At 48.1% G+C, this 25492-nt stretch overlaps 8 protein-coding genes across 8 annotated transcripts; 4 read left to right on the forward strand and 4 right to left on the reverse strand.

The window, feature by feature from the left end:
- On the reverse strand, positions 1–1802 carry BDV27DRAFT_51479 (uncharacterized protein). Its single transcript, XM_032076825.1, has 5 exons — positions 1749–1802; positions 1546–1591; positions 1443–1491; positions 759–1383; positions 1–698 (listed from the first exon to the last, which is right to left on the reverse strand). The coding sequence occupies exons 1-5, from the start codon at positions 1756–1758 to the stop codon at positions 277–279; spliced, it is 1152 nt and encodes a 383-aa protein (XP_031931293.1). The 5' UTR covers positions 1759–1802; the 3' UTR covers positions 1–276.
- A 118-nt stretch (positions 1803–1920) lies between these two features.
- Positions 1921–4203, forward strand: BDV27DRAFT_122700 (phosphoribosylaminoimidazole carboxylase ADE2). The gene is made up of 4 exons (XM_032065690.1): positions 1921–2533; positions 2599–2696; positions 2751–3708; positions 3812–4203. Exons 1-4 carry the CDS (start codon positions 2068–2070, stop codon positions 4006–4008), a joined length of 1719 nt encoding a protein of 572 aa, XP_031931294.1. The 5' UTR covers positions 1921–2067; the 3' UTR covers positions 4009–4203.
- Positions 4204–4264: 61 nt separating this feature from the next.
- BDV27DRAFT_122701 (uncharacterized protein) lies at positions 4265–8142 on the reverse strand. The gene is made up of 11 exons (XM_032065691.1): positions 7764–8142; positions 7658–7697; positions 7565–7590; positions 7159–7489; positions 6915–7108; positions 6578–6866; positions 6366–6505; positions 6181–6311; positions 5776–6130; positions 5566–5722; positions 4265–5511 (listed from the first exon to the last, which is right to left on the reverse strand). The coding sequence occupies exons 1-11, from the start codon at positions 7812–7814 to the stop codon at positions 4526–4528; spliced, it is 2700 nt and encodes an 899-aa protein (XP_031931295.1). The 5' UTR covers positions 7815–8142; the 3' UTR covers positions 4265–4525.
- A 2511-nt stretch (positions 8143–10653) lies between these two features.
- BDV27DRAFT_168350 (fungal specific transcription factor domain-containing protein) lies at positions 10654–12704 on the reverse strand (the record flags this gene model as incomplete). The annotated part of the gene is made up of 2 exons (XM_032074743.1): positions 10654–12037; positions 12091–12704. 2 exons carry the CDS (start codon positions 12702–12704, stop codon positions 11164–11166), a joined length of 1488 nt encoding a protein of 495 aa, XP_031931296.1. The 3' UTR covers positions 10654–11163.
- A 1726-nt stretch (positions 12705–14430) lies between these two features.
- Positions 14431–18138, forward strand: BDV27DRAFT_122704 (putative C6 transcription factor). Its single transcript, XM_032065692.1, has 4 exons — positions 14431–15067; positions 15136–15634; positions 15723–16485; positions 16538–18138. Exons 1-4 carry the CDS (start codon positions 14921–14923, stop codon positions 17601–17603), a joined length of 2475 nt encoding a protein of 824 aa, XP_031931297.1. The 5' UTR covers positions 14431–14920; the 3' UTR covers positions 17604–18138.
- Positions 18139–18439: 301 nt separating this feature from the next.
- On the forward strand, positions 18440–20388 carry BDV27DRAFT_122705 (uncharacterized protein). The gene is made up of 3 exons (XM_032065693.1): positions 18440–19417; positions 19531–20168; positions 20220–20388. Exons 1-3 carry the CDS (start codon positions 18766–18768, stop codon positions 20301–20303), a joined length of 1374 nt encoding a protein of 457 aa, XP_031931298.1. The 5' UTR covers positions 18440–18765; the 3' UTR covers positions 20304–20388.
- A 685-nt stretch (positions 20389–21073) lies between these two features.
- On the reverse strand, positions 21074–22832 carry BDV27DRAFT_154230 (TauD/TfdA dioxygenase family protein; the record flags this gene model as incomplete). Its single annotated transcript, XM_032071924.1, has 11 exons — positions 21074–21150; positions 21219–21298; positions 21405–21504; positions 21585–21743; positions 21822–21912; positions 21972–22033; positions 22092–22134; positions 22197–22256; positions 22311–22319; positions 22379–22407; positions 22472–22832. 11 exons carry the CDS (start codon positions 22830–22832, stop codon positions 21074–21076), a joined length of 1071 nt encoding a protein of 356 aa, XP_031931299.1.
- Positions 22833–23484: 652 nt separating this feature from the next.
- On the forward strand, positions 23485–25223 carry BDV27DRAFT_142176 (major facilitator superfamily domain-containing protein; the record flags this gene model as incomplete). The annotated part of the gene is made up of 4 exons (XM_032069916.1): positions 23485–23732; positions 23794–24225; positions 24370–24845; positions 24946–25223. 4 exons carry the CDS (start codon positions 23485–23487, stop codon positions 25221–25223), a joined length of 1434 nt encoding a protein of 477 aa, XP_031931300.1.
- Positions 25224–25492: the final 269 nt, after the last annotated feature.

The raw sequence follows: 25492 nt of genomic DNA on the forward strand, positions 1-25492 counted from the left end.
GTAATATAGCAACGACGCCAGATCTTGTCTTCAGGTATTTCTCGAAATTTCTATCTACCACTACAGAATATCATCAATCTTAATATACCAGCGTACATGGCGCACATCACATCATTAACAAGGCTGAAAAGGAGACAAAAGACCTGCATCACGCTCGAATCATATTTCAGATCGTCAATCATGAAACAACGCAAGCTAAGTCAAAGAACAGAGAATGGATAGCTTGCTTATGTGCAGAAACTGTTCGACTAGTTCATACCAATTCCATTTCCAAAACTAGGGTTTAGGTTGCTCATCCCCCTTCGCCGAGGCACCGGCCTCTTCATTTGCGCTTTTGGCGTCGTCTAGTGTGATGTCTCCGTCCCCGTCTGCATTTTCTTTGGTCGAAGTCTGGTTAGCACCATTGCCCTGCTGGCCGTTTTGCTCAGCGGAGTTGTTGTTGGCTCCTTCTTCATTCTCGAGCGTCATCTCGACCCCCTTGCCGTCTTGCAAGCCCATATCCTCTACTCCTAGTACCCGGGGACCCCGAGCATGGGGAATATCCTCTGAAGGGTCTGTCTGTTGGGGTCCAGTGTCTTCCATCGCCTCGTTTTCTATGACTGACGTTGTCGAATGGGTAAGGACGGGCTCTGCGGCGCCGTCTGTTTCTTGCTGGAGGGAATGCTGTTGTGGAGCTGCTTCAGACATAGCGTCGTGTTCTATTGATATGCCAATTAGTATTCAGTCTATAGGTTGAGAACCCGTATGGGAGAAGGTACCTTCGGAAAGAGAAGCTCCACCTTCACCCTCAGCATCCGGAGAAGCAACATTACTCAGCCAAGGAATGGGGGTGAGAAGAGCACCGCCCAAGGACTCGTCGCTGCCAAGAGCATGCTCCGAAAACATTGGTCCACTCTCCGCGCCATTCAGAATACCATTCGACTGATCCCCGCTTGCGTGCATCTTAAGCGGAAAGATATCCGCGCTGCTAGTGACCGACACGACGCGGTCGACCGCTCGCAAGTAAGCTGGAAGGGTCTTGTAGTGCTTGTTAGGACGAACAATAAGCTCTGCGAGCCTTTGAATCGTATGTGGTGGCTTAGTGCTGAATAGTGACCTCAATGTTGATTTGGCGGAGTCTAGCAGTAACTGGAGGGGAGTGGGCAGTTTTGGATCGGCGGATGACTGAGGCTGGGAGTCGGGATTGCGCTCGCCCGAGGGCTCTGTGGGCTGTGCGGATGCCTGGGACTCTGCTGGGGTGACATTCTCTTTGTTGCTGCTTGTGGGTATTGAATTGGGCTCTTGCAGGAAGGAGGCGGAGAGGCTGGAGGGTGGCTGTGGTTGTGAGATAGGTGCGGTAGATTCAGGAGGCACTTGGGGCATGGAGAAGACATTGTAAACGATCTATCCGGTGTTCCAGTTAGAAAGAAGAGGTTGAGAACAATGTGAAGGTAGGCGCGCACGTATTCCAATCGTTCGATCAACGGTTCCACCATGCTAGGCCATTTCTCACTGGAATAGGACGTCAGTGCTTAGTCAAGGGTGAGATGGCGATGTCTAGCATACAAGTCCATCGAGCCGCCATTGGCGACCGTCTCCAGTGTTTCTTCGTCTATCAGGACAATATCAGTTAGCTCATTTACATAGCTCCAACAGATGTATCTGGAAGACGTGGCGGTGAACGAGGTGGGATGGGATGAAGATATGGGCACCGCACTCAGATCCCAGTGTTCAGGGAGCTAAATTGCAGCTACGCAGGTACGACATACCTAGAGACATCCTCTCAAATGCGAAAACCCAGGGTTAAAAAGGGTGAAGTTGATATCGGACGCGATACGATGCGAAACGATAACGCCGAAGCTTTCTTAGGCGCGCGGGCGGGGAGGCGGGTAGCAACCGTGCCTTATTGGCCCGTGCAGACGCTTATCAATTGCCTCACGTGATGGTTATCGGGCCAATTTTTTAGAGGCGGAGAAGAGGGGCTCCTGATTCACTTTCTCCAGATCGTGTGGATTTGCGTCTCTCCGCGGCTCACTCTTGCATTCTGCACCCCGAATCTTTTTTTTTTCCCCTATATCAGAACCAAGAATGTGGAACTCTCCTAAGGTGGGAATCCTCGGCGGAGGCCAATTGGGCCGCATGCTGGTAGAGTCCGCCAACCGACTGAACATTCAATGCAACGTGCTCGATGCGGAGAACTCCCCGGCCAAGCAGATCAGCAGCCACGATGGCCACGTTACCGGTTCTTTCAAGGAACGAGAGGCCGTTCGAGAACTGGCCAAGACCTGCGACGTTGTGACGGCGGAGATTGAGCATGTCGATACCTATGCCCTCGAGGAAATCGCCTCCCAGGTCAAGATTGAACCCAGCTGGCAAGCGATTCGGACGATTCAGAACAAGTTCAACCAGAAGGAGCACCTGCGGAAATATGGTATTCCCATGGCGGAGCACCGCGAGCTGGTCGAGAGTACTCCCGAAGAATTGGCCAAGGTTGGCGAGCAGCTTGGATATCCTATGATGTTGAAGTCGAAGACTATGGCGTACGACGGACGTGGTGAGTCATTCATTGGCAATGGCCTATATATTGTTTCAAGGACTAATATGTACGGTTGTGCTTAGGAAACTATCGTGTTAACTCCAAGGAGGATATTCCCGAGGCACTTGAAGCGCTTAAGGACCGCCCATTGTATGCGGAGAAGTGGGCTTACTTCAAGATGGTTAGTGCTCAACCTATACTGCCTAAGAGGAGGGAGTTGCTAAGTATACAATAGGAATTGGCCGTCATGGTCGTGAAGACTAAAGATGATGTCCTGTCATACCCTACCGTCGAGACCGTCCAAGAAGACTCGATATGCAAGCTCGTCTACGCCCCCGCGCGCAACGTATCCGACGCCATCAACCAGAAAGCCCAGGAGTTAGCCCGTAAGGCCGTCGCAGCTTTCGACGGAAAGGGTGTCTTCGGTGTCGAAATGTTCCTCCTCGAAGACGACAGTTTGATCCTGTGCGAAATCGCTAGCCGTATCCACAACTCCGGCCACTACACCATTGAAGGCTGCCCCCTGTCTCAATTCGATACCCATATCCGCGCTATCCTCGATCTCCCCATCCCTCCCAAGAGCCTCGAGCTCCGCCAACCCTCCATCATGCTTAACATCATCGGCGGTGCTGCCCCTGACACACACCTCAAGGCCGCAGAGCACGCTCTCTCCATCCCCAACGCCAGCATCCACCTCTACAGCAAGGGCGCCGCTAAACCAGGCCGCAAGATGGGCCACATCACCGTCACCGCGCCTACCATGCACGAAGCCGAGACTCACATCCAGCCCCTAATCGACGTTGTCGACGAGATCCGTGCCCAGCGCAGTGATATCAAGACCAAGCCCCAGAAGTCTGGCCCCTCGAAGCCCGCACCCTCCGTGGCTGTCATTATGGGCTCGGACAGCGACCTCAAGACCCTCGTCCCAGGACTCAAGCTCCTTAAAGAATACTTCGGCATCGAGCCCGCAGTCGACATCACCTCTGCTCACCGCACCCCGGAGTACATGGCTGAGTACTCCGCCAGTGCGGCTGCCCGCGGTATCAAGGTTATCATCGCCGCTGCTGGCGGCGCCGCCCATCTCCCTGGTATGGCCGCTGCTCACACCGCTCTTCCCGTGATCGGCGTTCCGGTCAAGGGCAGTTCCTTGGATGGTGTAGACAGTCTGTACAGCATCGTGCAGATGCCCAGAGGTATGTCCAACCATGATCATATCCAACATATAATTCCTTACCAAAAAAATAAAAATAAAAAATAAAAAATAAAAGAAAAATCCACACTAACGTGTAATTATAGGTGTCCCCGTCGCTACTGTCGGAATCAACAACAGTATCAATGCCGCTCTCCTGGCCGCCAGAATCCTGGGCTCCTTTGACCCAGCCATCCAGCGCAAGGTGGATGCATATGCTGCGCAGGCCAAGACCGAGAACCTCGACTTCAAGGGTACTAAGATGCGCGAGCTCGGTTGGGAAAAGTACTTTGAGCAAATGTGAAAAGGGACTGCGAAAAGTTGGTTTAATAGAGGTTTAAAATAGACGTGCGATGTACTCATGAAGTTAAAGTAGTTATGTTTTTTTTGGAGATTTGTAGTTTTCATTTTATTATATGCCCAGTTTATTGTATCCTTTCTTATCTGTTGAGTGCTGCTCAAGGGTCATTATTATTACGGTATACTAAAGGTATCCAATGTATTGATATATGCTAGTATTTGGTAGTACTACGCATGTACAGAGATTATGTAGCATAAGATACAGTAAGAGCGGATTAGACATTCGATTAACTAAGTACGTTCCGACAAGTCCCAACTATAGAACATTAACACATAAGAGAAGGTGCATGATCATGATTAGAAGTTCCTGGCACCAAACCCATAATTCATAATTCAACACAAGGGGGTAACAGAACCAATATCACAAATACAAACTGAAATTGGGATATCAAAAACATATAAACAGCAATAGGATACATCTTTGGGGAGTCATTGATCAATCGTGTGCGAGGCCTGGCCACTTAAGCGGTCTGGGGGTTGAAAGCATGTTCAGCTCCCGGGATGGTAGCGGTGACACCATCCTGGGTGGTTTTGTAGCCACCATTTGAAGTGAAGGCTTTGTCAACCTGGTCGGAGAAGCCGTGAGCACCGTAACCGTTTGCCTTGTGGACGCCGTTCGTGGCACCATTGGTAACTCCATTTGTTCCTTTAACGGTAGCGGAACCATTCGTTGCCCCGACAGTGGTGGAACCATTGGAAGTGTGTGCACCGGTAGCTGCTGCGCTGCCGTTGGTCACGTTGTCATGAGCTATACGGCCTTGGGCGGTGGTGTGTGGCTTGCGGGTGATATTAGCAGGGGTTGGGATGTTTTGGGACTCAGCCGCATCGCCGATAGTGAAGATGGGCGATTCCCAGCGTTCTCCCCTCTCCGCGATCTCCTTATACTCAGTGGCCTTGCTGGAGATGCCACCAGGAAGCTTGATCTCCGGGAAGAGAGAATCATGAAGTGTCGTTGCTGTCTGGACCTTGGTGTTAGATGCGCGTTGGGCGACAGCCTGGGCCTTCTGCTTGTTCTCTTCCATCTTGGCGCGCGTGGCATCTAGATAGCGGGAGTAGATGTTGGGCGCGTTTGCGGGATCCTCGATGGCGGCTTCCTTTGCGCGCTTGACCTCGCTGTGGATCTCATAGGCAAACGCATCGCCCCTAGAGAACGCATCGCGAATCTGCTGCTCGAGGACCTTCTGCAGGACGGGGCGGACAGTGCGGAAAAGCAATGGCTTGAAGATCGTGAACAAAGCCTTGTGCTTGGACTTCTTCAATTTGATGTTGAAGGAGTCGATCTTCACGGACACTTTGTCCAATTTGACGAAGTTTTGACGGTCTTCCTTTTGGGCATTGGAAGCTGCGATTTTGAAGCCGAAGCCATCGCCGCCTAAGAAGATATCCATAACTCCTTGATCCGTGATGGCGGGGAATCCCTGTTTCTTGTTGATGTAGTAACTGACATCTGAAAAGTAGAGTTAGCACAGGGCTGAAGTTGTACGAGTCGAGTCAGACTTACCTCGCAAGTCAGCCTGGATTCCAGAAACAGAAACCATGATCTTATTGTCTCTCTTGCTGCTGATCTTCTTGCGTCCCCAACGGAGGTAGTTGTCACTGCCAAACTCGACAACATTCGGCATCAAGTTATCACTCTCGACGACAAGGTTCTCCACGACCTAAAGGAGGTTATAAGCCGAACCAGGGCTCCCTTCAACGAGGGTAAACTTACCACATCAGCCATAGGGTCTGACACCTCAATACGAGGGATAGGGACGTAGCGGACATTCTCAAAGATGCCAGGCAAAATGACATCCCGAAGGTCCGTAAGGAGATGTGGTTTGAAAGAGACGTTACCGCTAGAGTCCCGGCCGAGATCAGTGAACAGCCTCTCAACCGCTTCGCCGAATGATTTGTTTTGGGGATCCTGGGCGAACTGATCACCAATAAACTTGACTTCGTCAAGAATGCGGTCTGTATGGTCCCTGTAGCGTTCGCGCAACAAGTATCGGCCATGGTCGGACAGCTGATCATAATGGCGGTCCCAGTCTTCCTGCATAACGTAGCCTTGTTCCTGGAGAGATTTCCTGTTTCTTTTAGCGAAGCTTTATCAAATAATCTTCGTGCAAAGACATACCGGATGAATGTGTCCATGTTCTTGAACCATCCCTTGAGCTCAGGATCTCTGTCTGCATCCCGATAGATATTCTCTAGTGAGTCAAAAAGGTCGTCCAAAGACGTGCTGTTGGCGAATCGCTCGATCAAAACCTGTGATAGAAAATCAGTAACTGACGGAGTGCTTGCGCTTCAAAAGGAACATACCCGTAGGTTCTTCTCCATTTTGCTGATCTTATCAGTGCCACGAGTACCCTTAACAGTTCCAGCACCCTGTTGGGTTACATCTCTAGTAGTACTGCCATACTTCTCTGCGAGAGACAGCAAGGTCTCGATAGCCCGTTGATCTAAATGAGACTCATTAGCGTGTCATTTTGTCACCGAGATTGATGCTCGTTCATTCAGTCTGGGCAACTCACAGTCGGCACGACCCTGGATCTCAATGATCATCTTCTTCATGCGCCAAATAGCTTGTTCGCGGCGTTCCTTGGGCATCTTCTTCGACAGGTAGCCCTTTGTCTTACCGGCGAGATCACGAGCACGGGACTTCTGCTCCTCAGGGATGTTCTCGGAAAGCTTTTCCTTAGTCTTCTCAGCACCTACGGCGGCACCAGTACGGCCATCAACTTCCACAGCAGAATCCTGTCGCTGGTCACCAGTGGCGGCCTGAGCTGCGGTGTCGGCGACTTCGTTCGCTTGCTGCTCGGCCTTTCAATTGTCAAAACGGCTCGCATCAATCTAAAGACCAAAACTTACAGTGGCCTTGTTCCTCCTGAAACGAGAAGTAAACTGCTCTTTATGCTTTGCATAGTCAGGCTTCTCATGCCAGGTGTTATCCTCGGCAGGCTCGTCAACCTGTGCCAGTTGTTCCTTGGACGGCCGGACCTGATTGGCGGCCTTCTGGGAAGCATCGCCAGCAATATCGCGGACAAGGATCCAGGCATCGTTCACTTCAACTTGTTAATACCACAGCAGTCTAACAGGTCCAGAGAATACATACAGAGCTTTCTAAACTCTCCATTGGTAATCAGGAGGTTTCCAAGGGTCTTCAAGCCCTCTAGAGCCTCCCTACCATCCTGCTGGGCGGATTCCCTACTCAACGGGACATCTGGCTTCTCACCGACATGTTCACCAGTGATGCTCTGGGCCTCCCAGATGAACTCTTGAATCAATTGGCCGTCATTCTTGCTAAGGATGAGACGCTTCGCCTGCTCAATGACGTCGCGAACGTCTTCGATAAGGGCTTGTCCTTCTTCAGACAATTCTTTCGATGGTGTCGAGAGAGCTTTAGACTTGAGCGCGCTGTTTAGAGCAACGTCGCATTGCTTGTTCTGCAGCACGGTCATTCGTTAGTCGTCGGGGCGATGTCGATGGGATTGTGCTATGTCGTGATGTGTAAGACTCACTGATGGAAGCTTGCCATTTTTGAACGCTGTGAGACAGTGTCAGTGACTTGGCCAGAATATGACTACCTCTACCGGATATGTGAGGCGCTTTACCTTGGTATATTCCATAGAGCTGCAGCTTCTGGTTGATATCCTGTAGATGAGTAATTTAGGTTAGTATGGAACTTCCTGCCCCGGATAGGATGCGCCATCAACCCACCTTGTCCCTCTGCTTCGTATCGAGAGGGCGATTGACCAGCCGGGAAGACATGATGTCGGTTTTCTTGTCTCCCGGTGTTCACAAGGTGGAGAGGCGTATTAAAAACGTAAGACACCCTAATGATTTCACTTGGAAGGGACTGCCAGGAGGTCTGAAACGTGTCACAGAAAACGAAACGGTCAAGCAAAAGGGGTGAAGTCGAGCAAGATAGATTACAAGGGAGGATCGCGTTCTCTGGGTATCACTGGAATGAAGGACGCAAACGGATTTAGGTTAGGGTTGAATTAATTGTGTTTTGACTGGAATGCAACGCAATTGTGGGGGGGAAAAAATAGAAACGTTACAAGAAGAAGTGGATTACGAGAAAATTGGACACAAGAGGGGGTGGTAATGGATTAAATATCAATCATGGGGAAATTTCACAAGCAAGCAAGCAAGAAGAAGACGTTTCAGGCGGAATTGTAACACTTGACGTCACGGTGTCGTGGCTTCTGGACGTATCGAATTTTATTTGATTTTGATCGACTTTATAGGTACGGATTTGCTACCTTAATAAAAAAGCAAGCTTTCAATGCCTGGTCCCTGAGGCCATCTCTGGCTTTCCCCATGCTAGTTACTATGTATGTAAAGAACCCCGACGGATGAGGTCATCCAGTGATGACGAAGAACTGCAATGGTCTAAATTTCCCCCCTTGCAATATCAAGAAACGAACGGAGAACATCATCAAACCTTAACACCACCTGTCGAGTAGTGATCAGCGCCATGGGGGGTTCGTAGTATGTACGATGCGGTAACGATGGAGTCAACCGGAGCCCTATCATCGAACGTTGGGTCTCGAGCTAAAAAAAAAATCCTCGACTTCCAACCCTTAACCATCCTCGTGGGTGCCAAGAATTGGTGGTCGCAGGGCTGGACCTGGACAGGGAGCCTGGCCCGAAGATCTATAAAGGATCATATCCTGTTTTCCGTGCTGCGCGTCGATTCTCCGACCTCGAGCGGGATCTTGACTCGTAATTATGCTCTTGATTGTATTTCCACACGCCCCGGATATCCCAAGAGGGTAGGTAACCTGGAAGAAGTATCGAGTAAATACTCGTTGGTACTAAGGAAGTAAGTACATAGTATATACTTAGTCGTCGTCGTTATCTCGTTGGTTGTCCCTTACACTCTCTCCACTTGATACCGCGGCAACGCATCACAATGACGTCACCACCTAGAGCTCGATTCAAATCCATGCTTCAACACGAATTGCCTATGGGAGGTTGCCTGATATCCCTTCTTTTTTTTTTTTTTTTTCTTTTCTTTTTTTTATACGTAGACCCAAATCGTCATGTACACAAATACGTATTCTGTATACCTACCTAGAGTTGCTGTAGAGCTTATGGGTTCCGATGTGGACCCCTTAGGTAGGCCTTGCCCTTTCTGTCCCCCAGGCTTAGCGCCCCGTCCGTTCAGCATTAAGCCTCAATTGTGGGGGTACAAGAAATGTGTATCAAATACCAGGTAGAGATTGAAGCTGTTGAGATCTACCATGTTCATATTTTCGCCCAAGTAGTCTTTCTGGTAAATTCCCCCCAACCCCAAGAGAAGAGAACCCTGTCACCTGCACTTATCATCTATACCGGTCTTCCATCACCTTACTGTGACGGGCCATGTCGAGTAGAATATGTTATTAGGTTGGCTTTAGGTGTGCCGGGGTAGACTCTTAGACATGGGGAAAGACACGATGAGGTTAACATAAAAGACAAACGTGAGTAACAGACCAAGTGACCCCATGTTAAATCATTCCTTCTTGATCTACCCTTTTTTGTTCGAAGGAGTAGATCGGTCAACCTCAAGCTTATTCCTTGTATTGCAGCATGCATTTCAAGGTCCATTGGCTTCAACAATAACCACTGCTTCCCGGACATAAGAAGATACGTCAGGCATACTACAGCGTAACAGATGCACCTATGCACTACTGCTACTACATTGCTCAACATTTCGGTTAATAGCGCATCTATCATAGATATGCTAGTTAAAGAAGAGCCGCACAGCAGTTGCATACTTTTTTTTTTTTTTTTTTTGAAGACGACCTAATATAATAGCACAGAGATTGCTGTCATTAACAGATGCAGTGATATGGTATGTAATGAGCCTCTTGCTAGATCTAGTTAGCTAAGAAAGGGAACGAGATGAAGAAAGAAAAAAAGGAGGGTTCGGGGGGAAGAAATAGTTGGACTTGTACTTTGACAATCGTGGGGGAAATGATGCTCATTTAAGCCTTCAGCCCTGTACATATTTAAGTTCCCGAACCATACTCTGTAGGTAGGACCCTTATTCATTTCCCAAATAAGGGGTTAAATTTACCCTTGAGTCTATCATATATATGTAGTATATACTAGTAAGCAAGCCCTTGGTAATAATACAATCAACTCGCCATGGCGTGGTCTGAAACGATTGAAGGCATCATCATTCAACATTCAATAAAGGGGCTCAGGGAACGCCGAGGTGTGTTGGTATTCTAGAAAGACAACATATCGTAAGGTCCAGCGTGATCTCTCGGGTATGGGTTATTATCGCGACTGAAGTATAGTACAGGAGAAAGGTATATAGCAATGAACACAGGGAAACTCTAGGTCTTAAGTCACCAAACGCATGTCGTACTAAACCATGTACCTCGGTTCTTTAGCAGTTGAGCTCTTCCTTTCCCCATAGCAACTCCCCCTGCAAAGGAAACAATCCAAAATAGTAAGGCGAGTATCAAGAATTTACGCAATGAGCCAAAGCGATAATATGTCAAACCTTTACTAGTACATTGGTTTGGCTTTGTGGTGGGGTTATTTAAAACCGTGCACCTGAGCCCTGTAAAGAAGAGCAGGTACCGGGTGGATTGACTGGAAGTATGAGAGCACGTACACCCATACACATGAAAGACGTATAGATAAAGCAAAAAGAACTAGGGGGGAGTGGGGCGCAGGAAATGAGGCACTGATAGGAGAAGACCATACGCTTCGCAGAGCCTTGATGTTGCCACATACCGCAACAGTAGACCCCCTGATTCTTTAACCCCCCACAGGAGCACCTGAAACGCATGCCAAAGTCCACTCACGAGGATATGCTGAGTTTCACCTGCTACATCGCGCTCGTTCCGCACCACACAGCGACTGAGTTTCTTGGAAAAATGAACAAGGATGAAAGAAGAGGATAAGGATCAACAGGTCAATCAGTGTTTGAAAATGGAGCTCAGCAAGCCAGATTGTCAGGGACCTAGAGCTTTCAGGATAGGCAAAAAGCTCAACACGATAACTCGAAGATAGGAAATCATGACATCGAGACCTTGCCACCAAAACTAGGGGAGCAACATTGGATAACCAGCAAAGAGCAAGAATAGAAGAAAGAAAAACATTGGTTGGCCCTTCACCGGGCATTAGGATTATAATGCCCTAGAGTAAGGTCAGAATACACAGTCCCCGCGCCAGGTACAATCGTACGTGGGCCAGCCATGTAGGCACCAGGTCCCGGGAGATAAGAAACGGGAGTATCCATCAGTTGTTTCCAGACGGATGCTGAGTCCTGTTGAAAACCGTCGAGAAGGTCGTTGAGTTCCCATTTTATCGCACCGAATTGTAGCAGCTTCTGGATGTGATCTAGGCACTCAATAGCACGGCCATGGCAGTTGACAGTGTTACAGACCTCCAACATAGGCGGTTTTGGAATGTCATGGAATAGAGAGGGAAGCACGGGCACGGACGGGCTGAGGACAAGTTCGCAGTTTTGCTGTAGGATATCTACAAGTCGCCGGCTAACCTGATAAATTCGTCGAATATCGAGAGAAGTCATTAAAGGTAACCAGTTTCGTGTTCCCATGATGTGATGAAGTTCAGCGGCGTATTGTATGCAGCGATCGAAGAGTAGAACCTTCCCATAATCACATAGTTTGGAGTAATCCTGTGAGGGTGAAAGAATCATAATCGTGGTATACAGTAGCTCTGATCTGTAGAGTACTGGAAAATAGTTCGGTACATTCTTAGGTGTATTATCGAACCATTCCCGAGCTCTTGAGCACAGTTGCCACGCCGACTCCAAAGACAAGCCATCGGCATCAAAATACTTTGTCTGATAAGCCGAGGATAGGATCTCCCTGATTTCGACTATCTCCCACGCAGGCTTCGAACTGTGTAAGAAGATATGACTGTTCCCTGTCATCGCAGACCCAGATGTGGATGGCAGGGCAACATTTATAGAGTCATCCGATAATGAAAAAGTTCTCTCTAAAGCAGTGCTCACACTCCTCCACCTAAGAGTTAACGAACTGAAGATCTTAGAGGGCAGCGAAGAACAAACCTGTCCATGCAGTAAACACAGTGGAACACACGCCGGCGCATATCCAACTGTTCATCGGCCGGCAGAACCTCCGAAGGGGGGTCCTGGTGTAAGCCTAAGTCCACCAAGGCCCTGGCGGCCATTCCTACGAGGTACCACGCACGAAAATGTTTAGGGTCAAGGAGGGAATACTGGGCAAGCAGTAGTATGGCCTGAATGCCCACAACAGATCCAGGGCGGAGAACATCCTCGGCGAACGGCAAAGCTCCCGAAATTAAAGATAAAGCTCTCTGATGGCTCCTATCCCCGCTCTCATGAGATATAGATGCAGAAGCTATTGCTAGTACCAAACGAAGAAACCAATGGTCACTAGGCTTGGCAAAGCGACCACCAGCCTGATAAACAGTATCCACGGAGGTCCAGAAATTTGTCTCGCTGAAGAAAGGCATTTGGGTGAACAAATTGTCAAAGTAATGTTGCAGAAGCGGTGTAATCTCATGGCGTGCCGGCAATGACTGTGAAGACAATTTCGGGATAGGCTCGACGACAGAAAGTGATAGGAGTAAGTTTGCAAATGAAGTATCGGACTGAATTCCATGGAAGTCTCTGGAGGTAGCGTTCACAGATCTAGTCATGCTGTCAGCGAATATATTTACCGGGGGCTACGAGCCACAGACAGAAAGCCAAAGTCTCCAACTAGGTCGTCGATATCAGATATCTCTTTTCGGTGAGCCTGCCCAACGGTGCCTGCAGACGACATCGATGTTATTGAGCTCTCCCGGACGAAGCCGGTTCCATCAACTGATAATGACTCTTTATGGCGGCGGAGGTCTGCGATTTGCCTTTCGAGTCTTTCGCAGTAACCTTCCAAAGAAGCAACATAACTTCTCTCTTTCCCTCTAGCGAATTCATCACTCGCGCCTGAACAAGTACTCGCCTTCCCTACACGCTCACATGCGGAGCAAGCAGGCAGCTTCCCATCACATTTAACTTTGGCTGTCCGACATCTTGAACATGCGGCCACTGGCCGGCTGACTTTGAGCAGTGGCTTATCCAGAAAAGAAGCACTAGACGTCATATTGGTACATATTATCTATACGTCAGTTAGTCATATTTAACACACGAGCAAGTTGATCTCATTAATGTGCGCGCCTTGGACATGGCGTGGGGCGATTACAACGTACGGGTGGGAGATAGTTTTACCTACATAAATCAAAAGCTAAGGACGTGGCAAACAGAGATAGAGAGAGAGAAAAAAAAAGAGCCATATACGGGGAGAGTATATAAAGTTATCTTTCATAAATAGATAAGCATAACCGTATCTGCCATATGAAAAAAGACATCAGTCAAGCCATCCAAAACAAGGGGATATAGAGAATGTAGGCTAGACACAGCCTATCTGATGGGGAGGGGAGCCACTGACAAGATCAATGAAACTAGCAAGTCGGGTTAGCTCTAAGTTTTAGATTGTCAAGTCAAATGCTTCTTAAGGTTAATGGTGCATGCTGAGAGAGAAGGGGCAGAGGATCAATTGGAGGGGAGCCTCAGGCGCATCAGTAAGGCGGGTATTTTGTGGCTAACTGAAAGTAACGTAAGGAGCAGTCACGTAACTGATAGCAAGTCCTAATACAGTAAAGCAAGTACTGTATGGACTTCTGGAGGGCACTTGGACCTTCGATGGTAAGATAACAGTAAGAGGGCACAGTCATGGAAGCAGGCGATTACATCTATCATTGGCAGGAAGTTCTCAGATCCTCCCCCCCTCCAATTTTCACCCCACCTTTACTCTCGTGTACCCCCCACCGGGACCAAGCATCCACTTCTCAGCTTCATTCAACATGCCTCCCCCTACCAAGCATACCAAATTTCAAGGGAAAACTATGCAGGTACTACACTCTACAAGACTTTAGACTCAACGTCTTTTGCACACTCTGTTCATTTAAAATCACGCAAAACATTTCCCCCCTCCCCCGTTGGTTTTCTTACATATCATCAAGTCTAGTATTTGTTAAAATCGTAAATCTATAGCCGTTGTAATAATGATATAACTAATAATCAAAATGTGTAACCATTACCGGCAATTATGAGATCGTAACGGATACCGAGCTTGCCATCCCAAGGCACATAGAAGATGAATTGGAAAGACACCACCAACAAGAATCAGTCTACCAGCTTGAAGGTGTTTGATTGATTTGGCTGAATGTGTTCGCTCCTAAACAAGACGAAGATGATACTGTATGGAGTAAGCATTCCTCGTGACTAGTGACCCTCTCTCCTCCTCCTTTTCTTTTCTTTTGTTTTTCTTTTTCTTCTTCTTCTTCTTCTTCTTCTTCTTCTTCTTTCTTTTTTCTTTTTTTTTTTTACTGGTCATTCTCGCGTTCCGTAGTCCGTCATTCATTCATTTAGCGCGTTTGTCGATCCGAGCGGGACTGGACCGAGGTTTCGCCCTCTCAGTCCACTACCTCCTAGCCTCCTATTAACTGCATGGGGCATTTTTGGATTTCCAACTGAATGGACTCGACAGATCGGAACGAGAGCTAGCCATAGGAACGACTTCTGAACCTTCGGTCCTTCCGAATCTCCCATGCTTTTCTAATGATACTGTCGCGGATGCCCCCTCGCAGCTAGGCCACGTTGGAACGGATCCTGAATATGTCGAAAGCCTTGTTATCCCCGACCCTTTGCTATTGTTTCACAAACCTTTACACTTCGGGATTGGTCTGAATTGCCTTGTTGCGTGCACAGACTCAGTCTCATGTGATCGCATGGAATGTTGGCTTCGATCGTCACTACTCAATAGCAAGCAACTTCTGGTCAGCCGAATTGGGGACTGTTCGGCCCGTTACCAACCATGGCGACACAGCTAAACCCATCCTATACGAAGCCACAGTTCACAAACCCCTGGAGGAGCCCCTCATCGAAGACGTCTAGTCAATCAGACGAAATACCTGATGGTCGCATTGCACACACATTGACTGCCTGTACTAGATGCAGACAAGTATGTTTTAATCGGGTTCTTTCCTTATTATATCTAAGGTAGGCACAGTCAGGCTGAGACCAGCGCAGCGCAAATCTAGGTGTGATCCCGGGATACCGAGATGCTCCCCCTGCGAACGCAGTAATGCAAAATGCGTGTACTTCGATTCCGCCCGAAAGTGTACCATACCAAGGACGTACATCGTTTCGCTACGTGAGAAAGCCCGTATGTTGGAAAGGGAGCTGGAAGAGGCCGAGAAGGAATTCCAGCATGCAGCCGATGCAGAATTAATGGTTCGCGGGGCTGGTCGCATTCGGTTCAAGGAAAATGACGACTCAAGATTTTTAGGTCCGTCGAGTGGCATTGCGATTACTCGCTTAGTTATGGAGATGGCCAAACAGAATACAGACTCAAAGAGCATCAAGGACGTTGTACCCGAGTTGACGGCACACGAAATAAAGCAAGCGTTCGAGGAGGAAAGCTCTAAGCCAACATCAAAAGTTTACCCCATCATTAGCTCAAACCCGCAGCCGAGCCTCCCAGCGAAGCATGTCACTTACAGACTTGTTGATGTGTTTGTGGTCAAAGGTATCTCATCGCCCGTCAAGCTTACTGTTGCCCTATCCTACTTATTTCCCTGTCCAAATTGCTTGCTTGCGCGCTAACATCTCGCTAGCGCAAGCCATGCTCCCAACATTGCACGAGCCTACATTCCGCCAGGAGGTCGAAGATGTTTTCAGCGGCTCTAAAGATCCGTGCAAGAATTTCCAACTACGAATGGTGATTGCTATCAGTATGCAAAAGATGAGTACTGCTTATGCAGGATTAGCCGACAGCTATTACCTTGCTGCGTTACCCTTTCTAGAAGCCTCTCTGAGGCGGATGGACCTGAGAGCTTTGCAGTGTCTAGTTTTGATTGGCCAATATTCTTTGTTAACCCCGACAAGAACCGCCGCGTACTGGGTCGTTGGAATCGCTGTCAAATTATGTCAAGATCTGGGACTCACTGACGAAGCCACAATCACCAAGTCGCCCAGTGGAGAACTATTGAATCCCTTGGAAATAGACATGCGGAGGAGACTTTTTTGGATCGTCACCTCCATGGAATTTGGACTATCTCATAGTCTTGGACGGCCCAGTTGCTATTCTGTCAGCCACGATCATATTCGTGTTAAGTTCTTCGAATTGATAGATGACAAATTCATTACACCAGAGGGGATCCTTCCGGGAGGGAAACCGATACTACCTAAGTGTATCGCGATACATTTTTTCAAGATGCGATTACTACAGCTGGAGATACGACGAACTCTCTATCTCAATAAGCGCGATACTCCTGTTGACGATCAAGATCCATGGTTCCAGCAAATGCTCAATAAACTTGATTATTGGGTAGCCTCTTGTCCGAAAAACGACGGAGGAAGTGGCTTGAGTGAGAAGTGGTAAGGATACCGGCCTGAGTGATTGCTTGATAGTCTGTTTACCATATTACAGGTTTCATGGCAGGCGGAATACCATGATTGTTTTCATGTTTCGCCCTTCCCCTCAGGTACCTGAGCCTTCTGTCAGCGCTGCGCAGAAATGCTACGAGGCATCCGTCTTCAATGTGGCAATGCAACGAGAGCAAATTGCGACTAAATCGGTCGATTTGACCTGGATCTTCACTCAATCCCTTTTTATGGCGCTGAACACTATCCTTTGGTCTCTGTCATATCCTGAGATTCGAAGAGAGCACCCCGAAGATGAAGTTAAGCGCCACCTTGACGTAGCGTTAGAGGCCATCGTGCTTGCTGCAGAGCGATGGCCCGGCGTTGCATCTGCATTACTCCTATATAAGAGCCTAGTCGCGGCATGTCTCAAAGCATACAACACCGATGAATCGTTTGTCGTTCAATCTCCGTCCAATCATACAACACCAGCATCATCGCAGGAAGTTGCAACACCACCATCCATGTCAAGCCCCGCAAGCACCACAATGTCATTCCCAACCCAGAATCTTCGGGGTATGAATGCCTCAGTCCCTGACAGTTTGTCCTCGGGCACGCTGTCAAGAGGACATTCTGCAGATCCGACGTTCCCATTCTCAACCACGTCGCCTCCTTCGGAACCGATAAAAGTGGCTCCGTATCCGCTGTGGAACCCTCAACTGCAGTCGCAACAGCTTACTTCCTCAAGCGTAACGCCGACGCCATATACCGCCTCATCGTTCAACCCAACGAATGTCGCTTGCTCTGATGGACGGTTCGACCCAAATACGCCTTACAATGAGTTTCCCTCCATTGTTCCTGGTTTGCAAGGATGGGATCCTGATTTTACCCTTGCCTCTACGACAGCAAGCCACCTTGCGTATGTTGAAGCGACTGTTGACCCTATGAACTGGATGGACTCTATTGGCAATCAATACTCGCAATATTTTAATGAGGCATACCCTATTCCATCGTGGCGCGAGCGGACACTCAGCCAACAAGATCAGATGGAGCTGATGACGACGCTGGAAGAGAACATTCCTGATGTCTCAGCCCAACTTGTGCGGGAGTCTGCAACGTTTTACCAGTCCTAACAGGTTTGGGGAAACATTGGCAACCGAGTTACAATATGTTTACTATTACGAGAGTCGTCGTGGTTCTTCCCGTGCAGCGAGCGACCTTTGTTTTGATACATGAATCTAAATATACCCATGGGCGATTATTCAAAAAAGGGCTTAGGAGATATGGTTGCTTGGTGTTTGGTGCTAGTTTTGGCTTTGATTTAGTTTCACGGGTGATAAACTGTTAGGATAGGAAGGAACCAAGGTCTACAGAACTACTTTCCGATGTTGCTTCCTAGGCCTCGAGTCTGTTTTGTACTTCCTCAGCATGGGATGAATCTATCATGGTATGCTCAGGCCGGAATAATTCATTGTAGTAGCAATATGGGGTACTCTGTACGAATAGAGGAGGCGAATTGGTAAAAGGTGGATCACCTGCGGTACTAAAGTGGCTGGGGTTTCAAGAGGCTGTAACGGTGTTCGTTCTATAAAACCGGAAATACCCGCATTCTTCATTTTATGTTTCTTTTCTTTTCTTGTCCTTCATCAGCAGATATCAGGTGTTAATGAAATTAAAAGCAAAAGTTGAGAAGGTGAATGGCATCAACAGTGCCATTGAAGTAGTAATCCTGGGGCATTGTACGGAGTACTGACAAGAAAAATGCTCATTGGATCCAATTCGCCGCTAACTTCCTTGGCGGTTAATTGTAAAATCCAATTGAATCCAGAAAATATTGAAAGGTCGAAATCGTATTGACGGGTATTGTAAGTTACAAGCCTTGAAAAAGGGCTCGGTCACGTGCACTTCCGGTCTCTTGCCGTCATCCAACATCTCAAAGCCATCCGTTTCTCTTCCAGTGCGGACCAAAGGGCCATCGCTCACTCCACCATCGCCGAGTTTCGCCTTCCACTCTTTTATATTGCTCATCGAAACGCTTGCTCGACAACATTCTGGTAGCGCTCAGAATCGGATCATTGGAATGTGTGCATATTAGACGGCTGTTGAACGTCCTGCTCGCCCGCTTGAGCGAACCTCGACCGGCGTGATTTCAGCCCCCCCCCTCATAGCCTAGATCTGCTTTGGTCTGCCCTTGAGTTGAGAGTCTGTGATATAGACCTCCTCTTGAGGCCGCAGGACTCAGGGCTGCTCCGGCTCTGATCAATCTCCTTTCTCCGAACCTTCACCCGAGACCCCATGTCCGATCGCGCCTCCTCGGCGTCATTCCGGTTAGGGCCTCCTTCGCCATCGTCTCCCGCCGCTGGGTCTCTAAAAGCAAACCACCCTTCCTATACCTCAACCGAACACACTCCACAAACCCCGACATCTCCTCCGTTGATGTCGGTAAGCGCTCAGAACTATGCCTCCAATTTCGCATCCTCGCAAACATCACCTGGCCAGGCAACGTCACAACCTGCAAACCTCTCCTCGCCACCTTCTTCCGTGCCGATGTCTACTCAAGTCTCACAGCAACCAACAGTAGGTACAACAAATTCGTTTCCGACACCGGCTAGCAGTGTGAACGGTCACTTCACCGGGGCAACGCCCGTTGATGATAGCGAACAGACAGAGAAATCATTCGGGCCGGAAATGGGGGCGACTTCCACAGCAGATATGAATGCGCCCATTCAACAGACAGAACACAGACGGACAGACCATGATCGGCAGTCGGAAGGTCCAAGTGCGCAAAGCGGAGTCCGCGATTTTGGGGTCACGGGCGATCAGAATATGTTGAACCATGGCGATGCCATGGATATCGACAAGGGAACGGCGGATCTATCTAATTATGAATCAAGTCTAGAATCTCTGCAAAAAGAGTTTACGTCGGCCTTCCATCTTTGCAAAAGCTGTAAGAGCTCCCCAATACCAATCCTTGGTGCGGCTGTTGCCGTTTTCATAATGCACTCTGGTCCATCATTTCTTGGATTGAGATATGTTAACACTGTGCTATGAAATATACAGCCCATATTGCGACTGGTCCGGACCCGTCGTATGATCTTGTTTCCTTGTACGGGCTTGGTCCGGTTGCGAAATCGGTTGCAAGGATGGATCCAGTAACTGGGGAGAAGATCAACAGACTACGAAAGTCGTACGAAGGCAAACTGAAAGGCCTAGGCTTAGCTGGGAGAAACAAACCTGTGAAACATGAACCCGGTATGGCCGGTGGGCTGAGGCAAATGACGATGTGGCCGGAAGAAGAGTGGCAAAATCAGAAGGTGTTCGGAAAAGAGATCAAGGTTGCTGATATGGATTCAGCGTTGCATAACCTTCAGATGAGAGCCATGAAAATGGAGCCGGGCACAGTCACGAACAACGATTATTGGGAAGATATCCTTGGTCACGAAAAACAGTCGAAACATGCCGGAAGTGGGGATGGTAGCAAAAAGGCTGCGACACCTTCCAATGGCGCACGAGTGCCCAGTCAAGCGAATGGGACACCCACTGCAGCTGAGCCAGAGCGGTCTCGGCCCAGTCGGGGACGCAAGAGACATTACGATGATAATAGCTTTGTTGGCTACGGCGAAGGCTACGTAGACGACGATGATGATGGCGCATTTTATTCCAATAGCGAAGGGATTAGCAAGAAGAAACGGAAGAAGGTATAGCGTTTCATCCTAGAATAATTTGCCTTGACTAACGTTGAATCGAAGGATCATGTGTCGAAGATATCAACTCCTCTGCCCGAAAGAGGTGGAAGTTACGGGGTCGGTATGTACGGCATTGGGGCCAGGTAACCGATGAAAATTTGGTAGACCAAAAGCAAGTTGCGCTTTGCCCTATTTTTCTTCCCTTTTTCTTTTTTCTTTTTTTTTTTTTTTTCAGTCTCCATGCCTTCCCTTTCCCACTCATTCCACATCTCTACGTGCATAGGTTTCAGGCTCAAAAATGAGGACTAGGCTTTGGATCTTCTGGTATGCTTTGGTAGATCCAGTCACCGCAGCATCCTCACCGATCTATCATTCTCCGTACATTTTTGCATCATGGTGCTGGATATACCCGGCTTTATCAATTGGGCGGCGTTTAGGGGAGCAATAATCGTTCGGAACAGGTTTGTCTTTCGTATCCCTTGGAAGGCAAAAGATTCACAGCTTAATGTTCATGTTTAAATGCGTTTGCTTGTTCACTATTTGATCTGATCCCGTTGGATTTCGCCTTGTTTTATTCTCGTCCTTTTGCGATGGATTGGATTTTCTTTTTCCGATGATGTCCATCAATCACATTGAAGATGGCATGATTCGATATTCACTTCGTGGGTGACAGGGTGTCCGACTGTATTTCTTTCGTCTGTTTACTTCGGACAGTGAATGTTTATTAGCAGTACAGGCAGCAGGCATCAAGGATGCCCGTGATATACTACTAGATGGGTAGGAATGATACCTATGATACAAAATAAAAGATGTAGCTTACAACTGACGCCCTCCAGTCGCACTGAATAGATTTGGTTGTATCAGACATTCTATTTAATAATGTTAAACTCCTAAAAGATTCGTCCGTTGCATTGCCGTCAAGCGTCCCCATTGGCATTCTGCTCTTCGCGCAACTTGCGCTCATCTCGACTCTCACTGGCCGGATCAAAGTAAGCTGACAGGCCCGGAGCTGTCAGTTCATCTATATATCTGTAATCATTGATGTCTCATTCGGGCACTCACGCTTCTCACCGAAGACGGTTGTTCGAATTCCTCGTCTGTTCCCTTTATAACTTCCGGGGATCACTCGGTGAAGGGTACACCTATGACCAGTAACATAAGCATCAATCAAAAACTGAATAGTACACTCAAAAACTGTCTTGAAAACAGAAGATCAAGAGGAAAAATAAACAACATAAGCATGCTTACCGATTATCCCACATTGCAACACTACCCACGGCCCACTTCCAGCGCACGTAATGATCATCAGCGGCATGGGTATGATGTGATAGGAAATCCAGAAGCTTGTCTAAAACAGTAAATCATATCAATATTGAATAACCATAGAAGCAACCGTCACTGTTCCTAGGCAAGAACAGGAATACTAACCTGACTCGAGCTTCTTGAGTTCGGCAAATCCGGTTACGAACCCGTTGTTCACGTTCAGGGCTTTCAGTCCGGTGACTGGGTGTGTTCGGACGGCGGGATGGTGGGTGTCGATGGGTGGTCTGTTTGGTCCGACGCCCCAGAGATCTAGGATTGTGTCATCTGTTTGTCTTTTGTGTTAGGTTGGGTTTTGCTTTTTGGATAAGGGTAATGGAGGAGGGGGGGGGCACGAGCACAGACACTGGAGTCTGGAGGTGTGTACTGCGTGGAGGCCATCGAGGAATTTCTTGTATGCGTCGCTGAGGGCGTCGTATAGGCCGTATTGGGAGACCTGTTGGTTTCCTGAGTTAGATGGGGTTACTTGGCTTAGATTGAAGGAGTGTGGTATACCCAGGCTGTATCGCCTCCGACGTCTGGATGCTCTTCCATTCTCAAGAGGGAATATGATGGCGCTAGTTGACGAGGTAAGTAAATATCCAATGTTATACTTATTCAGTGTGCAAGACATACGGTTAATCTCAAACGAAGTATCTGCGTGGAATTCACCACTCGGCTTTGAGAAGTTACAGTTACATTGTGAACAACTGGTGCAGACATATGGAACGGTGGTCTTACCCATGGGGTGTAGTTGGCAATCTCGCGATGATCCTCACGGCTACCGTGAATATTCACGAACTATTTGATATCGTCAGTAGAGAAAGAGCATCCAGGTATCGAGGGCTATCCGACTTTCTGATCCTGTGTAGTCGTTAGCCCTAGCTGGAGCGCCGCAATCCAGATACTATCTTCGCACTCACCTTCTGGGCAGGATGCTTATCGAGAATTCCTATACGAACCACAAATCAGCATGGAGACCTTCCCTGTTGAAATATTTGCCCTACGCTACTCACCATAATGCTGAAATAAATCAACTTGCTTTTCCGTCGTCAAGTCCTGGTCCCTAAAAAACACCACACCCCTCTCGGTCACCAAAAGAGCCAACTCATCGAGTTGCTGCTCGTTCAGCTGAGACAGTTGCACATTTTCGAGAAGGGTGCCGATTGACTCAGTCAAGTCCACTGGCTTGGCTACAGAAAATAGAGATTTCTTGTTAGGGTCGGCAAAGAGTGCTCGGTCTTTTGGTGGACTGAAGGGTTCACGGATGGAATCTGGAGGGACATGGTGTTTGATTTTGGGGTTGAAGTTGGGGTGAAGGGTGATTGGGAATCCTGAGTCGGGAGATATGTGCTTGCGCGCTTCTAGGTGGGCCATGCTTAGATATGAAGTTGATGTACCTGCAGTGCCAGTTTCGAGTATGGAGCACGAAAGGGAGATTTATATGTCTTATTAGAATGGGTTTACTTCTTCTGTACGGCAAAGACGGCTGAATGTCAGACAGATTCACTAAGCGTGCTCTCAACAGCCAATCGCTTTATATCTTCCATTCGTTTTGTTATCATTCGAATACAGTAGTAATATCAACATGCAATGACACAATTGACAGATGCCACTAGTTGCATGGCCTGGATGGCGTCAATGCTGCCAACCATGACATGAGCCCTAACAACCATTGGTTGGTAGATGTAGCTTCTCGGAACAGAGACGCGCTATGAACCGAATGTTGAGATCCAAAAGGTTAGTTCAATCCGACATTTATTTCCTAAATCGGAAAACCTTTCAGATAAACCTGAATATCTCAGGATCGATCGCAATGATACCATAAGGCCTTGGGATCGCTCTATCATCCCCCCATTCAACCCCCGCAATTAGGGAGGGGTCGATGCTACTTATGTCGAGTCTGGGCTCTCATTTTTATTATTATATAGCTGCTAAATACATCCTGGCATTCGGCTTTTCTTATGCGAAGCCCTAACTTACCTGACTTGGTTATACCTGGAGAGTACCTCTAAGAAAGTATCACAAGATGGGCGAATCAAAGGCGCTCGCCCATGATTCAACACGAGAGTTGTCCGAGGATGAAGATACTAGTCCCAGAGGTCATGACGGACTATGGATTCAATTTCTGACATGGGCACGGTGGTATCCAAAAGAGATGAATCATTTAGAAAAGCGACTGGTCCTGAAACTGGATGTCCTGATCCTGACGTTCGGGTGCCTTTCTTTCTTCACGAAATACCTGGACCAGCAGGCCATTACAAATGCTTACGTGTCGTAGGTTGATATCAGTGCATGGTCCTCAAACAATTTGACAGAGACTAACAGCCATCCGCAGGGGAATGAAAGAAGACATTGGACTCGTTGGTAACGAGCTAAATTACATCACAGCCGCATTCTGGGCAGCATATTGTACATCCATGATCCCTGCATGCTACTATCTGACCCGAAGCCGAATCAATATCATTTTGCCTACGTTGGAAGCCGGTTGGGGTCTATTCACGTTTGGATGTGCCTGGGCGCAAAATCCGGGCACTATCTACGCGATGCGGGTTCTCATCGGCATCTGCGAATCATGCTCCTTTACCGGCGTGATCTATGTCATTGGGTCGTGGTATAAGCCCGAAGAAATCGGTCGTCGGGTGTCTCTGTTCTTCATCGCATCGCCTTTGGGAACCATGTTCGCTGGATATCTTCAGGCCGCGGCGTATACAAATCTGAATAATACACATGGATTAGCCCGGTGGAGGTATTCATCTATCAGCTTCCTGTACGAGCATAACTTTCAAGACTGATAAGCAAGTCTACATACAGGTGGCTTTTCATCGTCTGCACCATAATCACAATACCCATATGTATCCTGTACGTCCGGACTCACAATCTCCGATACAGGGACAATACTAACTGGACGCAGGGGATATCTAGCATTCCTAGATGTCCCGCACCGTCCAAAACCCCGGTTTCTAACACATAAAGAGCACGAACTTGCCAATTCCCGCCTCGTAGGCCTCACAACTCCCAGCCAACTTAAAGTCTCCCGCGACATATTTAGGCGCGTTCTTGGCCGCTGGCATTGGTACGTCTTCGTTGCGCAGTGGATCCTCGTTGACCAGAACTTTCTGGCTTCGTCCACGCCGTTCAGTTTGTACCTCAAAGCAAAGCCGGACATCTATTCTGTCACGAGAATCAATACACTCCCGACAATTGCAACGGCTGTTTCTATTGTAGCAGCCTTGATCGCAGGGACTGTGGCCGACAAGAAGAGGAATTTCTGGCTTCCTTCTATTATCACTACGATTCCAGTTCTGTTGGGCCTTGTTTTGCTTGTAATTTGGAATGTAGGGGAGGCTGGACGACTAGCGGGCTTTATTCTTACCGGCGCTGAGGGTGGTAAGTAACAAGATCTCCCTTGCATAAACATATTCATCCTTATATTTTCGTCCCACCATCACTGTGAGATTGCTCTAATGAAACCGAACCGAATATCTAGCAATGAGCCCTCTCACAATGAGCTGGGCAACCATAACGATGGCCAATGATGCCGAAGAGCGTGCAATCGTGACAGCCAGCATGAACGCTATCGGTCAAGCTATGTCCGCTTGGACGCAACTACTGCAGTACCCAGCAGTGGAAGCCCCGAACTTCAGGAGAGGTTTTATCTCGAATCTGGCAACAACCGTGGCGCAGTTGGCGGTGGTTGCCGTTATGCTTTTGCTCACTCGTCGAGATGCTCGAAGGACGAGAGGGTCAAATTTATCGGCAATATAGTCATGAAGATGGCGGGCGTCGTGTACAATGCTGGGACTACTACGAAGTTTTTGGTTTTTTCTGTAAAAGCCTATTTATTTCAGAGCCACTCGTGTTGGTTAGTAAACTTGCCATAAGGTAGAATGGTATTGTATAGTTCCTATCTTGGATTATCGTGGAAAATCGCCACATTTCCGGCTCTGTGCTTTGAATCTGACAGTATACTATAGATAAATAACTATACGGCATACCTCTTACATAGTGGTTATGTTATCTTAAGTGATCGAGCA

Source organism: Aspergillus caelatus, assembly GCF_009193585.1.
Source record: "Aspergillus caelatus strain CBS 763.97 unplaced genomic scaffold BDV27scaffold_25, whole genome shotgun sequence".
In the NCBI taxonomy this organism is placed as follows: domain Eukaryota; kingdom Fungi; phylum Ascomycota; class Eurotiomycetes; order Eurotiales; family Aspergillaceae; genus Aspergillus; species Aspergillus caelatus.

Coding starts and splice junctions, on each gene's coding strand:
- BDV27DRAFT_122705 (XM_032065693.1), top strand. CDS start 18,766: ATGTCCGATCGCGCCTCCTCGGCGTCATTCCGGTTAGGGCCTCCTTCG. Junction 19,418..19,530: donor CTTCCATCTTTGCAAAAGCT/GTAAGAGCTCCC, acceptor TGAAATATACAG/CCCATATTGCGACTGGTCCG. Junction 20,169..20,219: donor GCAAGAAGAAACGGAAGAAG/GTATAGCGTTTC, acceptor GTTGAATCGAAG/GATCATGTGTCGAAGATATC.
- BDV27DRAFT_122701 (XM_032065691.1), bottom strand. CDS start 7,814: ATGTCTTCCCGGCTGGTCAATCGCCCTCTCGATACGAAGCAGAGGGAC. Junction 6,131..6,180: donor AACATGGACACATTCATCCG/GTATGTCTTTGC, acceptor TAAAAGAAACAG/GAAATCTCTCCAGGAACAAG. Junction 5,723..5,775: donor CAGACCCTATGGCTGATGTG/GTAAGTTTACCC, acceptor AACCTCCTTTAG/GTCGTGGAGAACCTTGTCGT.
- BDV27DRAFT_122700 (XM_032065690.1), top strand. CDS start 2,068: ATGTGGAACTCTCCTAAGGTGGGAATCCTCGGCGGAGGCCAATTGGGC. Junction 2,534..2,598: donor TATGGCGTACGACGGACGTG/GTGAGTCATTCA, acceptor GGTTGTGCTTAG/GAAACTATCGTGTTAACTCC. Junction 2,697..2,750: donor AGTGGGCTTACTTCAAGATG/GTTAGTGCTCAA, acceptor AGTATACAATAG/GAATTGGCCGTCATGGTCGT.
- BDV27DRAFT_51479 (XM_032076825.1), bottom strand. Junction 1,492..1,545: donor AATGGCGGCTCGATGGACTT/GTATGCTAGACA, acceptor GTCCTATTCCAG/TGAGAAATGGCCTAGCATGG. Junction 1,384..1,442: donor TGATCGAACGATTGGAATAC/GTGCGCGCCTAC, acceptor AACACCGGATAG/ATCGTTTACAATGTCTTCTC.
- BDV27DRAFT_122704 (XM_032065692.1), top strand. CDS start 14,921: ATGGCGACACAGCTAAACCCATCCTATACGAAGCCACAGTTCACAAAC. Junction 15,068..15,135: donor CCTGTACTAGATGCAGACAA/GTATGTTTTAAT, acceptor AGACCAGCGCAG/CGCAAATCTAGGTGTGATCC. Junction 16,486..16,537: donor AGTGGCTTGAGTGAGAAGTG/GTAAGGATACCG, acceptor ACCATATTACAG/GTTTCATGGCAGGCGGAATA.